Source organism: Miniopterus natalensis, chromosome 1, assembly GCF_054644295.1.
Source record: "Miniopterus natalensis isolate mMinNat1 chromosome 1, mMinNat1.hap1, whole genome shotgun sequence".
NCBI classification, from domain to species: domain Eukaryota; kingdom Metazoa; phylum Chordata; class Mammalia; order Chiroptera; family Miniopteridae; genus Miniopterus; species Miniopterus natalensis.
In genome coordinates this window covers 173,625,090-173,641,071 of record NC_142081.1, presented here as the reverse complement: position 1 = coordinate 173,641,071, position 15,982 = coordinate 173,625,090, and the positions used below count along the sequence as shown (strand labels likewise).

Here is a 15,982-nt window from a genome sequence, read left to right as displayed (position 1 = left end):
CTGCTTTGCATGGTGAATGAGGGATGAAAAATTAAAAAAACTGTTTGCTACTGTCTTTATATAACGTGAAGCGATGGGGGGTGGGAGTGTTAGCTGCCTAGTGTTTGTTTCATTAATTGAAGAGGAAAGGGGAAGAAACTACCAGATAGTTCTAATATTTAGAAACCGATGGAATGTTTCAGCCTTCTTCCAATCTTCTTTTCCTGCATCACATGGCCACTTCAAAGTCTCTGCATTATCTCCCATGCTTATTTTTTTATTCCAAAAATCTATCCATGAATACAGAATTTTAATGGACCTTTTCTATTAAAAGAAATTACTTCAGTTAAGTCACTGGGAAAAAACTCTTTATCCATCAATAAAAAAAGGTACTGAATCTATGACTTTGCATTTAGATATTACTTATACAGGCTTCCAAATGAAACATTGTTTTTCTAATAAATTAGCTTCAAGAGTCATTTCAAAGATAATTTTAATAGTTTTTCTTATGAATCAGTTCCAAATATATTAGATATCAACCATCATTTTTTTAAACTTCGCAACCTGCAGTCAAATATATGGGTTATATATAGTACAAACAGTTCCCTATATGAATCACCTTCAACTGGAAAGTGTCTCTCCTTAAAAACAGAATAAAAACTCACCTTCCCGGTAAGTGATTACTGCATATGTTTCATGGAGGAAAAAACAGACAAAATATTTATAAATATGAATTTGCCTCTAAACAAGGCAAGGTATACTTTTGTCACTCGTATAAAACAATAACGTGAAGATCACCCTGTTTTGTCTTCTCCAGTGAAAAGGAAAACATTTCACTCCAAGCATGAACAAGTGAAGTGTTGGCATGCTTATTAAGTTCTGAGCAATAAACAGTTCACGATATTTCAAAGATAAGAAATCCAGTTTTCATCTAGGTAAAGTGCTATGCTCTTAATCGTTGCAAAATGGCCACTAACATTTTCAACTTCCATTTTAGTTCACATTATGCCAAACGTTTGTATGTTCGTTCGCTGATTTATTAGGTAACAAAATTATGTGTTCACAGTATATTATAGTGTATGGAAGTCAACAGACTTCCCAAAGGAAGGTCTATGACTCACGGTATTTGTAGGAAACCAAAAACCAGCTCAACGGCAAAACACCACATCGACCCTTTTAATAAAAGGTACCAATACTCAAATGATCTAATAAATACATATATAACAAAAGTGGGAAAAAAGGTAACTAGGGTGAGATGAGGTTCTTCCAAAAAACTCCGTCTTGTCAAGCATTCTAGGAGCCTGAGCCAAAGAAACGCCGCCGTTTTGCTCATTCCTTCACCTGCCCATTGACACTTCCTCTGACCCACCTTCACGCCCAGGTAACTCGCGTCTTCCTCTAGGGAAGGTTCTGGGTTAGCCCGGGGGCTCGCCAGTGCCTCCGAACAGACTGAACAGCTTCAACGTGAACAGCTGCACAACGCGGCCGATGGCAGCGGAGGGCAGGGCCTTCGCTCTTCTGCGTCCAGAATGATGTTGGTACTGACTGGCGAGGGAGCGCTGTGCTGGAGGCAGTCGCCTGGTGTCCCAGCCCTGAGACCACAGGCTGCAGAACACCAGGTCGGGGAAGATACCCTGGAAAGCTTAGCAGTGCCAGATAGAGGATAGATACAACTCACAGGACCATACAGAAGAAAGTGTCACTAAAAACAAACAGCAAAGTTATTTTCCTGAAACATGGTTTTGGTAGAAAGATAAAAGTAACTCTTCACTCCCCGCGAAAGCTTCCTCCTCTTGGCTGTGCCTGCCCTGAGCTCCCTGCCTTCTTTGCCCTGGGGAAGTCCAGCGGCCAGGTGAGCACAACCCGGGGCCCATGCTACCACCAACAGCTCTTCACCCTGTTCCACCTGGAGGATGACTTTAGTATCTGAGGTTACTCACCTTGAAACAATTTCACCTGCACACACTTAAAGCTATAGTTGCAGCCCTCAACGTGACCACCTACCCAATTCTTCTGTCCTTCTGTTAGATAAGAGCAGAGAAGCTGGAAATGGGTAGCAATGTTTCCAGGGACCAGTGAAAGGAATGCATTGAAAGGAGACCCTGGAAACCATTTAGGAAGCTTAGCAAAGACCCAAAATAGACTGCAGACATTCTAGGAAATGTCATTCTAATTCAGCCGGAAATAGCCAGTGGTATAACATTTACCCAATCCTAAAATTAGCAACTGTTATTCATATAAATCTTACTACAATCTGATTGCAGTTAACTCTACCTCAGACTAAAATAAAACCACGAATAGTGCTGCGTGTATAAAAAACAAAGAGAGAGAGTTTATCACAGCCAGACCACTGAGATTCAGAGTAATACCATTGGTGGGCCGCCGGGGAAGACGAAAGTCTGCAGAGAACCCAGGTAATAGTGCTTTGAACATTCCCCCCACTTGAGTGAGTCCCACAGTTCTTTAACTTATTCTCTTGACTGATAGAATAAAATATATCCAGATTCCGAATTTTTTGATATATCCGACGTCAGGCCATAGAATTCTTCAATAGCTTGGGCATCTATTTTCTGCAATAAAAGAGAAGTAATATACTGTTTAACATGATTACTGCGAGGACAGAAAAACTAATGGAATGCACAAGAAAAGATGTAAGAAATGCTGCTGGCTATTAAATCACAACTGGGAGCTTTCCATGGCATACGGACAATTCCACAGACTTGGCAGAAGGATATGATTATATGAACTGCAAATCTTTGGGGAAGAAAGCCACCCTTTAATCTATCAGCAGCCATATGTAGGCACTCTTTGAAGAAGCCAGGACCGCTGTCTTTCAAATGGTAAACCGAGGGCCTAGGGAATCACCATGGTTCTTTCACTGCCTTATGCTTTATCCTAATGGGCTAAACTAGACCATGTCTTTGAGTGTGCCATTCTCTCCAGCTACTACTCCTTTACAATAAAATCAACATGTGGAATACTCTGGTATAATATAAAGGTTTTCCAGGTCCAACAGACTGAACACTAAAGTTTTTAATGACCACCCGGCCGGGCGTGGCTCAGCGGTTGAGCGTTGACCTAGGATCCAGGCAATCGGGGTTCGATTCCCGGTCAGGGCACATGCCCAGGTTGCGGGCTCGATCCCCAGTTGGGGCGTGAGGGAGGCAGCCGATCAATGACTCTCTCATCATTGATGTTTCTCTCTCTCCCCCTCTTCTTTCCTCTCTCTGAAATCAATAAAGATATATTTTTAAAAATAAATAAATAAAATTAAATAAATAAATAAAAAATAAAGTTTTTAATGACCAATACAAGAAAAATTTGGTATAATGCCCTAAAGATCCCATGCCTGTGGTTCATCGGTTAATAGGAACACAGTATTAATGAGGCCATCCTCACACCCCTTCTCCCTTTCCATAGAGATTGGGAAGCAGCAGAATTTAGTTTTGAGAGGAATGTAAGTTGTTTTAAAGTCAGATTACGGGAAAACAGGCCTATTTTAGAAAATGTCCACACCTACACATTCCCCCAAATGCCATCCCGCCCCACCCCTGCTGTGGAACGCTCTGCATACCCACCTCTACAATGTCGTCATCAAACAGCAGCCAGAAGCCGTGACTTTTCACAATAGTAATATAATGCCCACGATTAGGACCGCTGGAAAAAATCAAAAAAAGAGAGTAACCGAGTTAACATTCACCGCTTTATAAAACTCCGTAAACAATCACTGTATACCTGCTACATGCCACATCCTATTCTGGCTGTCAGGGGAAAAAGCAGTGAACAAAACCAAGTCCCACTTTGACGGGGCCAGGGGTTGAACAGGCAGTAAACAAACTAAAATAGAAATGTATTTGCAGTGGTGCTAAGTGCCATGGAGAATAAAGCCGAGTAGTGGCATGGTGAGCGCAGGGGGAAGGTATTGGATACACGGTGAAGACAGGAGGCCTCCCTGATAACATGAGATCTGAGCAGAAGAAAATTTCCCTGAAGGAAATGGCTGGGGGGACAAGCCATGGGACTATTAGATGGAAGTTTCGGGAATAGGGAATAGCAAGGGCAAAGGTCTTAGGGGGTACAGTTCTTGCCGTGTTCACAGAACAGCAAGGAGGCCAGAGAGGGATGGGGTATCCTGGTTAAGATTCTGGACTTTGCTGTGAGTGAGCCAGCAAGACGCCAGGAAATTCTGAGTGACATGATCTAAGTTTCAGAAAGACGTTAATGAACCATAATGTATAACAACAAGCATATATTACACAGTAAGGAAAAAAGGGCAAAGAACTCAACAGCTGTAACTATGTAGTTAGGCTTGCACAAATGAGAAGACTTTAATCCAAAATTCAGAGTTTTGTTTTGTTTTTTCACTACACCATTAAAGCTGAAGAGCGGATTTCCCTTTTTTTCACTTTCTTTAAATACAAGATGACCCACACGAATGGTTCCCGCCTCTCCCCAACCTCCCCCTGAGCTGCAGCCCGCTGGTCTCTGGTTTTCACACACATCGGGCTTCACGTGCTGGGCTGCGCACTCGCTCTAACTGCCTGCAACAATCCTCCCCCAATGTTCGCTTTCTTGGCCCACGTTATCCTGAGGACTCAGCTAAAACGTCACCTCGATCGCCTTCTCTGAAGAGACACCTCCCCTTGCACTCTCTCGTCGCCCTGTTCATTCCTCATAGCACAGATCAGAATCGTAAATGATTCTGCGGCGGTCTGTCTGTCTGGGCCGCGGCAGGCTGCTGTGTCCGCGCGTTAGCTCCCTTTCCCACTAGAGCCTCGGCTAAGTGAGGGCAGGGCCCGTGCGTCTTGTTCTCGCTGTTCCTTCGGGTCCTGCCCGGAACAGGGAACAAGGGCCCCAAAGCGCAGCAGAGATCAGTGAATGAGGCTGTGTGCCCACTGCCACCGTGAGCCAGGAGGTCCTGGCACAGAGAAGCTAGGGCTCAGCTCCCTAACTTCACAGCTTTCCACAATCCCAGCCAGCCCGGCTCCATGTATCAGGACAACTGTGCCTCTGGCGCGAGGAATTGAAAGAATCCTAGTGAACAGCGCGCGCGGCTCGGCACCCATTCCTCCGTGCCGCCGGGCTGCTCCGACCGCGTGCACCAGAACAGCTGCCTGCTCCTGAACCCAGCCTCCCGCTCGTCCCCGTCTCAGCAGGTCTCTGCCTTGTCCTCTCCAGTGCTCCCAGGGCTGAGTCAGCACGCACAGAGATCCATACTGAAAGCCCACGCACACCCTACAAAGGTGAGTGCTTCTGTTTCCCCATCACCTGCCCGCACCGCCCGCCTTGGCCACGATGCCCTCCGGGTACCAGGCTCTGCCTTCCCAAAACCTCTCCCTCCCAACTCCTGCCGGGCCCCGCCCAGCTTCCAGATCACTGGACCCGAGTTCTTTAAAAGAATAACTGTTAGAACTATTCTTCAGGGAAAACACAGAGCTGGCTTATAGCTTTCAGATAAATATAACTTATTGAGAATATAAAATATCCAGTGGCTTAAAGTTTTTAATATGCACAGGACAAAACAGGGGTGCTTCAGATGTGAACGTACAGTTCCTGACACCATCCACCCCAGTACAGGGTTAAAAATACATCATTCCTCCACGTGGAACTGTGCACCTTCCGGTAATGGTCCGTTCACCACAACCCGATCCAGGCAGGTAGAGAGGAAAAGACACCTACCCTGTGGCATGTCCCAGTCTAAAACCTGTGAGGGCAGGACAAGCTGTGCCCACCTCAGGAAGAGAAAACACACCCGACCCCAGCTCAGCAAACGAAAACAAGAGGTGAATTCCCAATAGACTTTTCCATGCTTAGACGTTTCCAAATTATGGAATAAAAAGTATTTGATCAAAGGACTTTCAGCAAAATACTTTGCTCTTCCATACCCAGGGGCCTCCTCTCTTACTCTCTCCTTTCTGATTATGTACTTCTTTTTTTAAAGATTTTGCTCTGTTTTCTCTTTCTTTAATAGCTTATTGATTTTTACAGAGAGAGGGAGAGGAGGAGAGAGAAACATCAATGTGAGAGGGAAACGTCTATCAGCTGACTCCTGCACAGGGCGCCCCTACCAGGGGATGGAGCCCACAAGACGGGCATGTGCCCTGACTGGGAATCAAACTGGCAACCTCCTGGTGCACGGGATGACACCCAACCAAGTGAGCCACACCAGCCAGGGTCTGATTAGGTACTTTCTATAGAATGCTGGGCAAAGGCTGAAAAATGCATAAAGAATATTTTTTAAGAGTACATTTTCAATCATTCAAAATGCCAAAAAATCATTAATTCTGATCTACTGCTTCCACTCTTTATTCATATATTTTAAAATACTTCTGAAATCACATAATATGTAACCTGGTTTTTTAAACATTAAAGTCATAGCATAAGCATTTATGCCTTCATGTTATTTCCAACTCCTGCCAAGCATCATTTATAACCAATGGAGATTTATTATTTCCCTTACACTAAAACATTTACATTATCTTATTATAATTTTATTTTATTTCATTTTATGTGTATGTAGGTATGTTTATATTTATTTTAGATTATACATAAACCAAAACTTGGAAGAGATTCCCAAAAGTCCCACTGGTAGAGCCTCACAGCTCAGGGAAGGCCCAGCTGGGCCTACTTCGGCACAGGGATGACCCTCACACTTCCCACATGCACCCCGCTGCCCGCCAGCCCTTACCTGCCACAGTGCACCACCACGGCGACCAGGTCGTACATGCGGTCCAGGTTCACGGCATCGCTGGAGGTGTTGAAGAGCCGCAGTTCCAGCGGGAAGACCACCCGGTAAGAGAGCTTGGTGTACCTGTGGAGCTGCTCCATGTACTTGAATCGCTTTAGGTGCAGGGCCAAAATCATGGGCAGCTTTTTTACTCTCATCCTAAGGAACAGTGGAATAGAAAATCAGTTGTACCCAATCCCTGTTAGGGGAACAGAATCCACTGTTACCTGAACAAATGAAGAGCAGGAGGGGTCTCACCAACTGCAAATGACCAAACTGCTCACAAGAATAAAAGTCTGCTCACTTATGTAGAGCTGACTCACCCCACATCCTTGGCTAACTGCAGCACAGTCAGCCAGAGGAAACAGCAACAGTGGGTCTCCATTCGGTCAAAGGAGACATTCCAGAATTTCTGCACCAATAAAAATAGGATGTGCGATTGTCCTGTCACTGCCCTCCCAGGGAGGAACAGTATTTGGACAATCCTCTCCCCTACCTCTTCCTGAAATCATGGAGAGGAGAGGTGACAGCCTTTGAGAAAAGGAAGTAGGGGAGAAAACAAGCAGAAGGGTGTGGTCTGGACTTCCAGGTTCTGAGGAACAACGGGGGTGTTCAGACACTGCAAGCCACTGGCATCAGGAAACCAAATAGGCTAGGCGCACTTCCACTTTTTTTGTGCTCTTGGGCAAGTCATTTCCCTTCTCTGGCTCTCAGTTTCTTGTTTATAAAATGCAGGTGTTGGCTCGGGGCTCCATTTCCCACACTGGGCTCACCAGCACACTGGAGATGCTAGCAGATGCAGGGTTTCTGCGACCCAGCTTGGACACTGCTACTTTCTGGTTTGAAGCTACCCCTGCACCTCAGCACATTGGTTTTGAGAAATCCGCAGCAAAGGAACTGTTCTCTGTTGTCTGATGCTCCGTTCCCCAAACTTACACAAACACAGAAAGCTTTTTTCACTAGAGGGCCATTAATATTCCCTGGTAGAAAGGCACAAAGACAACGGTCTACGCAGTTCACACCACTAGAATAGGGAATCTTCTAGTCCCCTCCCGGGACCCCCGTCTACGAGTGCCCTGAATTAGCGTACACTCTGCTCAGCTTGTGCACATTTTCAATGCATATTATCTGAAAAGGACACATTTTAAGAGACTGTTACTCAGAAATCTATTAAGGTAAAACCCTGTTCATAAAAAATAAGCAAAATAACAGCAGCAGAAACATATGAACTATGGGGAACCCCCTATTTTATGGGAGCACATGACATTTTAATGTATAAGACCTCCAGGGCTGAAGAGAAAACACCTTCATGCCACATAGGAAGGCCTGGGCTGCCTCAGGCAGACTTAGAGTATTTGGACGGGAGCAGAGGCCAGGAGCTTCCCTGACCACTGATGAGACGAGTACCTTCCACCTCCGCTCCGCCTGCCACAATGACTAACCTTCCGTCAGTTTAGATGCAGCAAGGGCTGGGAGGCTGGGCAGAGAAACTATTTCACCCCCAGCTGTAGAACCCCAAGGGTTTAGATGGCAGTAATGAGCACTGATGAGTTACCGTGAACATCCCACAACCCTGGGCCAGGTAAATTTAACTCACAGTGAGACTTCACAGGATAACTAAAATGTCAAGTTTCTTGGCTTCTGGGGGAAAGTAACAAGGAAGGACTGGTTTTCTCAGATTGTCTGAGAGCTGTAACTGGCTGGCTGGTGTTGGTAAAAAGATGGGCAACCTTGGGCCCTATATCAATTCAGGATGTGATAACTTTCTTATCAGCTATCAATATAACTGATGTGTTACTGACTTCCTCATGATTCCTTATTAGATAATTACTTTTTTAACCCCATATCTTCTAAATCAGTTGTGCCCTCACCAGGTGGCTCAGTTGGTCAGAGCGCCATCCAGTACATCAAAAGGCTGTGGGTTCAATTCTCAGTCAGGGCACATGCCTAGGTTGTGGGTTCTATCTCTGGTCGGGGTGCATACGGTAGGCAGCCAATCGATGTTTCTCACATCCAAGTTTCTCTCTCTCTAAAATCACTAAACATATCCTCAAGTGAGGATTAAAAGAAAGAGAGAAGCTCCAATGTCTGGGCAATACTAACAACGTTACTGGGCAGCAACTGTGTATTATGCACTATGCTAAGTCGCCTTTAACCCCAGGACGGCAGTGATTATATCTGACCACCACCTGTTTACCCAGCATGCTATCAGGCACACAGTAGCACTCAATAAATATTTAATGAATGAATGCATGAACGAACAAATGAGCAAATAATCAGACGAACGGACAACTCTCCAAGGTAGGCATTCCTATCCTAGTTTTTACCCATGAGGGCGGTTAACGGACTTCTCCAAAGCTACTTGGCTATGAGCCACGGAACTAGGATTCAAAATCACTGATCTGGCCCTGGCCGGTTTGACTCAGTGGTTAGAGTGTTGGCCCGCAGACTGAGCATCGGCCTCAGTTCAATTCTAGCCAAGGGCACATACCTCCATGGCAGCTAGATCCCCACCCGGGTTTCTGTCGGCCAGGGAGAGATGGTTGGAAATGCAGGCACCCTCTTAAAGAGCCAAGGCACAAAGTTTCAGGTGCAGCCACTCACCTTGGGCTCCAGCAGAGGGAGGGCAGAGTGGACTGGAGCTGTGTCAGGAGAATCTAGGGTTGTGGGCTCTGGAGATAGGGCTCAGAGGGCACCCCTCTGGATTCCTGTGCCGGGTCTTTCCCCCATGCTGCAGAAGACATCTTTCACAGGCAGACATTTACCTTCCAAGCAGCTTTTGCCTGAGGGGGAAGCAATCGCCCCACCCTTCTGGAAACCCTCTGGCCCTACACCATGGAGTTTCTACAGCCTGAGGCTCATTAAGAGAATCAGATTAATCAGCCTGCAGGCAGAGGCAACCCCAATCGATGTCTCTCTCACATTGATGTTTCTCTCTCTCTCTCTTCCACTCTCTCTCCGAAAAGCAATGGAAAAAACATCCTTGGGTAAGGATTAAAAAAAAAAAAAAAAAAATCAGACCTGGCTGGCTCCACAGGCTGGTTCCCCCTCAAGACACAAAGCCACCGCCTTGAGCTAAATCCTTTACACACCTTTTCTGGGCCTCCTGTTTGCTGCAGCACGTTTCGCAGTAATATTTCTGTTCACTACACAGTGTTTCTGTGTTGCTGAAGTCTCTGCAGAGAAAAATATTTACAACTTAAAAAGAAGTCCAAACTGTGCTTGGTACACCACGTTTTAAACCCTCTACCACCTGTAAGGTAAATTTTAAGTGAGTGTGGGGAGAGAGGTAATGAGAAAAGATCCTTAAGAGCGGGTGCTATTATGCCACTGGCGCATGTCCACTGGTCTGGACTGTGTTATCACCACGAGAGATTTTCAGGTACAGCTTTATTTAATGGGACACAGATAGATGTTTCCAACTGATTCAGAAAAAACTCAGGGTTTAACACAGAATACCTGTTAACTGGAGATATAAATTATAAAAGAAAAATACTAACTACAGTAAAAGACCACTGTAAAGTTGAGTCCAAAAAAGTCAATCACATAAAATGCAAGGTGGCATTACTCTACGTATGTACATATTGTACAGTATGTCCCAGGCGGTCTCTATTTTCCCAGAGCACAAAAGTAAAGATAATGAACTTTAAACCATATACAAGTACCCTTATACTGAACCAAGAAAGTCCCAAATGATCAGGAAATGACTGCCTCCTCCCCACTCCCTGCACCTCCACTCCCCACACCCCAGATGACATGAACTTTAGCCTGCCTTCTTTTCAGAACAAATACCACTGTGGTGTTATGTCTGTATTCGACTTATCGCCTACTCATACTTTCACTTTTTAAATGTCATGGATCTTCATGCCTTCCTGGTCACTGAGACTCTAGTTAACATTCCTGTGATGCTACTTCAAAGGCTGAAGGAATACTCAGAAAGTAACAACACCCCAAGTCTTGAAAAGTTCTGCGACATTTCCTTATACACGGGGTGCCCTAGCACCAGAACGATCACATTTTATTAAATTGAAAATGTTATTTATTATTCACATGGTGTGAAGGGCTCAACTACTTAAACAGGGCTTATCAAAAGCACACACGAATTGTTTGTTCAATAAATCCCCAAATGGCTTCCAATAGCACTTGGGACTGGATGCTGGAGATTTGCAGAGAGCTCCTCACACAGCCCAGCTGACCAGACACACGCACGTGAGCCATGTACATTTAGTGCTTAGCGCAGGTTAGACACATAAGTCACCCTACATCGCTGAGGCCCCTGCCTAAGACTCTCCCACAGCTCCTCGATGCACTTGCAAATAAAATCCAAATTCCTTGCCACAGCGGACAGGCAAGCCATCTTCAGACCCCTGACTGCTCTCTGACCTCATCTCCTACCCTGCCCCCCCTCCCTTCCCTCTGCTCCAACCACACAGGCCGGCCTGCTCCTGTAGCTCGAGTTCAACGCTCTCCCTGCCTCAGGGCACTTACAGGTGTTGGTTTCTCTGCACTGACAGCTCCTTTCCAGATGCTTCCGTGCTGGCCTCACTCATTCAGAGCTCAGTGTAAATGTCACCTCTTTCGAGAAGACTTCCCTGTCCACTCTCTCCAAAACTACCAAGCCCCTATCGTGCTGTCTGGTTTTCTTCCAAGCACTCACCGCTACCGGAAACCATCCTCCTATTCATTTATTACTTGCCTTCCCTCTATGTGGACAGTGACCCTGTCCCTCTCTCTCACTCTTACAGCCCCAGCACTGAGAACAGGCCTAACACATCGCAGCACTCAACCATATGTGTTGGCTGACGAATGAATGAAGACAGAGGCATGTATATGGAGTCCAGGGGGAAGCATGGGGGAAGGAGAAATGAACTTGAACTGGGGTAGGGTAATTCAGGACGTTTCCCCAAGGGGCGATTTCCGAGTCAGGCTGTCAGAGGGAAAGTGTGTCAGGGGGATAGAGTCAAGGACTGCAGGTGGAGGGATGCCGCAGCAGAGTCATGGAGGCATGCACGACTACACTTCTTAGAAGCTGGGGTGGACCCTGCGGCTCTGGGGTCCCGCTAACCAGTCTCAGCAAGGAAAAGGCATAATCAGACAGTGCTTTTTTAAAAAACCCACTTCTGGTAGCACCACAGAGGAAGAACTGGAGGGGGTCAAAAGGCAAGGAAACAATTTAGAAGGCAATTATACTCCATGCCTGGATTTCAAGTGCTTGGTGTGTAATACAGTCTCAAGTTTAGCAGCATGAATATGGGCTGACTCTTCAGGGAGGGAACTGACGTGAAAACAGTTCTTGGCCTGCACAGAATTATTGGGTGGAATGAGGCGGGGCCAGGAAGGGGGAGAGGTGAGTATGAGTAAAGGTGGAGTTTCACACCCTTGGTACGTCTACCGAAGACAAGCCTCTTTATTCAGCTGAAGAACCAGAATAACCAAGGCAAGCAGAGCAATGAACAGGAACTAACACTTTCTACCTACTTTTATTTCTCAAAGACAGTGTCTTGAAGCATCTGTAGACCCAGGTAGGTAGAAATATAGCAGAAGTTAGTAGCTAATTTAAGGACCCAATTTACAAATACCCACCAGCCTGCCCAGCCCCAGCTGCCTGGAATCTTGTTGCCATGAGGGACAGGCTGATGCTCTTAGGGGGCCTGTGAGTTGAGAAGTGGAAAGTAAGGCTAGGTTAGGAAAGGATGATGACCCCGGGAGGAAATCCTGCAGCAGACCAGGTCTGTCAGGTGCTATTGTATAACTGCTGGAACAAAAGCAGGCAACAAAGGTGAGGAAACTTCTCAATAAGAAAGTCAGAGGGGAAGGAGAGAGTAAAGACCGCCTTTCCAACACTCAGGACAAATTACTAAAGCAGAGAAAAGCTTAGAGAAAAAGCACAAAGCTCTTTGTATTTCTTTCAAAAGAGTCACAGTAGCAATAAAGAACTATTAAAAAATATACTTTGGAAACAAATCTAACATGAAATGCACACCTATATAAAGAAAGGAAACTATAAAACCTTATGGAAATGCATAAAAGAAAATGTGAAAAAATGGAGAAAGACTATGTTCATGGATAGGAAGGTTATGTACTGTAAACACAGCTATCATGTACAAGTTAATGTCTATATCTGATACATTTTTAAATTAAAATCTTAACTTTTCCACTCAACACAATAGTTCAGAAATTGATTTTTAAAAAATTCTCAAACAGTGATTCCTAATAGTTTTCATGTCATGACCTACACAGAAAATGGTACTTCAGAGAGGAGCTGTGGTAAGCTGATGTGGCTGCTCCGATGGCACTGCCCAGCCACCAAAGAGCAAAGGGGATTAACACACACCTGTTTTCCATGGCACACCAGTTGGGAAACTTTGTTCTAGAATCTACAGCAGTGATCCTCCTGGCTGTTCATTACAATCACCTGGGGAACTTTAAAAACAATCTCCATCTCTGTCACACCCCGATCAATTATGTCAGAATCTCTCTAGGTAGAACCCAGGCATTCTTGTTCTCAAAGCTTCCCAGGTGGTTCCAACATACTGCTCTGCAAACATTCACATGCATTTGAACCTCCTACAGATCTTGTCCAAATGCAGATTCTGATTCATTCATTCATTCCTGAGGGACACCTGAGATGCTGCAGTGCTAATGAGATGCCAGGTGATGTCAATAGTGCTAGTCCACGAACCCCTGTTTGAGTGGCAAAGATCTAGAGCAGTGGTTCTTAAACTTTGGTGTATCAGAATCACCAGGGAATTAATTAAAAATAGAGGCCCTGGATCACCAAACTTGAATATGGCCTGGCCCTTGAATTTTACCAACCTCCCCAGGTGATTCTGATGGACAACAAAGTTCAAAAACCACTGACTAAAATATCGAAAAAGATTAAAAAAAGAAATCCACGAGAAAGGCTTATGTGTAAAGGTATTAGAAAATACTATATAACCACCACCAAAACCAAAACACAGATCAGAAAAACTAAGAGGCAAGCGTGTGGCAATGGAAGTGTGGTGGGAGGCATATGTACATAAAAGAAGTTTCTCAAATAAGTAGAAAAGAAATTTTTTTAAATATAAGATTAATTTTTAAAGTAGAGCTTTGGGAGAATTAAAAGGCTACTTTCCTCCTGATACCTGGCTGATCACCCAGCCCTGGGATAATGGGAATTTAAACAAGAGGAAGAGAGCGGAAGAGGAGGGAGGGACTACGGCACGAAAGTAGAAGACCAAAAATACCAAAAAGGCCGTGTGAGGATAATTGAGATGAACTTCATGTATTTTTAGTTTTTGCCTGAGGCCATCCCTTAACTTTTCAAAAGAAGAAAAAAAAGCTTACTCAGTATCCTCCTGGGATACAGAGGACTCACCTTGCCTAAGACACAGTATGAAGATTTGAGATAACATAATTATAGCTCAGCGACAGCATGGATCCTGTATCCTGAATTTAACTACATTTTATATCATCATTTCTCTGGGACAAAAGTCCACTGAACACACATTGTAACTGATCAACGAAAACCTTTCTGGAAGGAGGTGGCAGAAATAGGACATTTAAATTCCACAATTTTAGCTTGATTTTTAACTTTTTTCGTCACCAAATGAAAGGTAAAAACATCACACACATCAGAAGGGATATGGAGATGTGATGTTACAGAAGAAACTTAAGAATTCTAATTTTAAAAACAAGCCAAAAATGCAAACCAAATTAAACCATGAAAAAGGCCAAAAAAGATCATCATTCCTCATCTTGTGTCTCACAGAAAAAGCTAAGGGGTCCATCCGCTGGCATTGTTTCCTCCCTGGGCCTTCCTCCTGAACATCCATCTTTCTCTTGGGAAGTTGGGAAGCTGCCGCCCCCATCCCAGGGCTCTTAGTGATCCATGACAACACCCAGCAGGAGGTGAGACCTTAGGCAGGCATGAGGGCAGGGACAGGTCAGTCAGTCAAGGTCTAGTTTAAGGATGATGTAAAGTGAGGACGGGCAGGCACTTCAGGATCAGCCTGGACAGTCCCATCAGATGAGAACATCGCGTTGTTTCAAAGGTACTGAGGCCATTTCCTACTCACCCACCCCAGCGTTAACATCTCCAAATGCCTCTAGCCTGCCTTCCTCAGGTATGCACGGCCAATATATACATTTCTCCAGAAAAACAAAAAAAGAACACATATCTGGGTTATGTTTCTTTATAACAAGGTTCCCAAAGGTTGAAATTTTAATGAACCATTAGCCCTGTACCTGATTGTCCTCAAAGCTAAGGCCACTGCCATCTGCCCTTTTGAACAGCCCAGAAAATACTGAGAAGGAAGGAGGAGCAGTCAACCTATCTCCAAACTCTCCCTAACTCTACCCTTCTCAAAGAAGGGGCGTGGACAAATATCTTTCCTCCCATCCCCTCATCTGCGACTAACGTTAGCACAACCTCAACCACTTCTATCACGAGAGCATAAAACACTGGGGAAGTAAAAACTGGCTTCTTTTCACAAGAAGATTAAAAACCCATTCCATAAATGGGACCATTCAGAGGAAAAAGAGGCCTTTCTGGCCTACAAAACACTCTGCAAACAGAGACAACAAACTTGTCCTAGACCCCTAGACCTAAGGCATCTGGAGACAGGGCTGATGTGCGAAACCAACAGGAATGCTGAGGTAATCATCAGCACAGTGTTGGGGGGCGGTGGGGGGGGTCAGACCCCTGGGGGATGGGAGAGCAATCTGCCCCCAGCTCACGCAGTACATTACACCCAGATGAACCAAGCTCTTCCACGCTGCAGCTGGCGCCTTCGCCCTGCAAGGTGACTTTCTTACAGTCACCGCCACAGCAGTCTCTTTAACCTACATCTAAAATGTTCCAAGTCACCTGCGCTCCTGAAAGAGCAACTCTGTCACCCTCCTCCCACTGATAAACATCAGCAGAGCCTCGCCAGGACACCATAAGGCGTCTCTGAGCTGCAGTACCCTGAGCAATGGGAGACCCACCTGCCCGGCTGGTTGTCTACACTGGCCCCCTCACTCTCTAGACCTGTTTCATTTCCTCAAAGCCCCGATCACTGCCTGTGGACCCCGCCGGAAGGTAAGCAGGCGAGATACGTGTCTGGTGCTCGCTCCTCTACTTCCAGTGTCCAGAACCGGGCCCAGCTAATTAGAAGCACTCACAACCTCTTGCTGTAAAGCAGAGAATAAAGAGGTGAGGCGGGAAAAAGGAAACCGTGTCTTTGTATCAATTTTGAGCACAGTTTAAATATGCAATAGCTATAGAGATGATCCCAGGGATCCCAGGCACGT

At 45.3% G+C, this 15,982-nt stretch overlaps 1 protein-coding gene across 1 annotated transcript in view; it reads right to left on the bottom strand.

Moving 5' to 3' along the window:
* Positions 1-455: 455 nt before the first annotated feature.
* The window catches only part of USP46 (ubiquitin specific peptidase 46), a 54,178-nt gene continuing 38,651 nt past the window's right edge, over positions 456-15,982 (bottom strand). Inside the window, exons 6-9 of the mRNA XM_087827522.1 lie at positions 9,799-9,882; positions 6,668-6,865; positions 3,558-3,636; positions 456-2,549 (exon numbers count right to left, since the gene is read on the bottom strand). Coding sequence (XP_087683648.1) covers positions 2,448-2,549; positions 3,558-3,636; positions 6,668-6,865; positions 9,799-9,882 — 463 coding nt within the window. The 3' untranslated portion in view covers positions 456-2,447. The remainder of the gene's footprint in view (positions 2,550-3,557; positions 3,637-6,667; positions 6,866-9,798; positions 9,883-15,982) is intronic.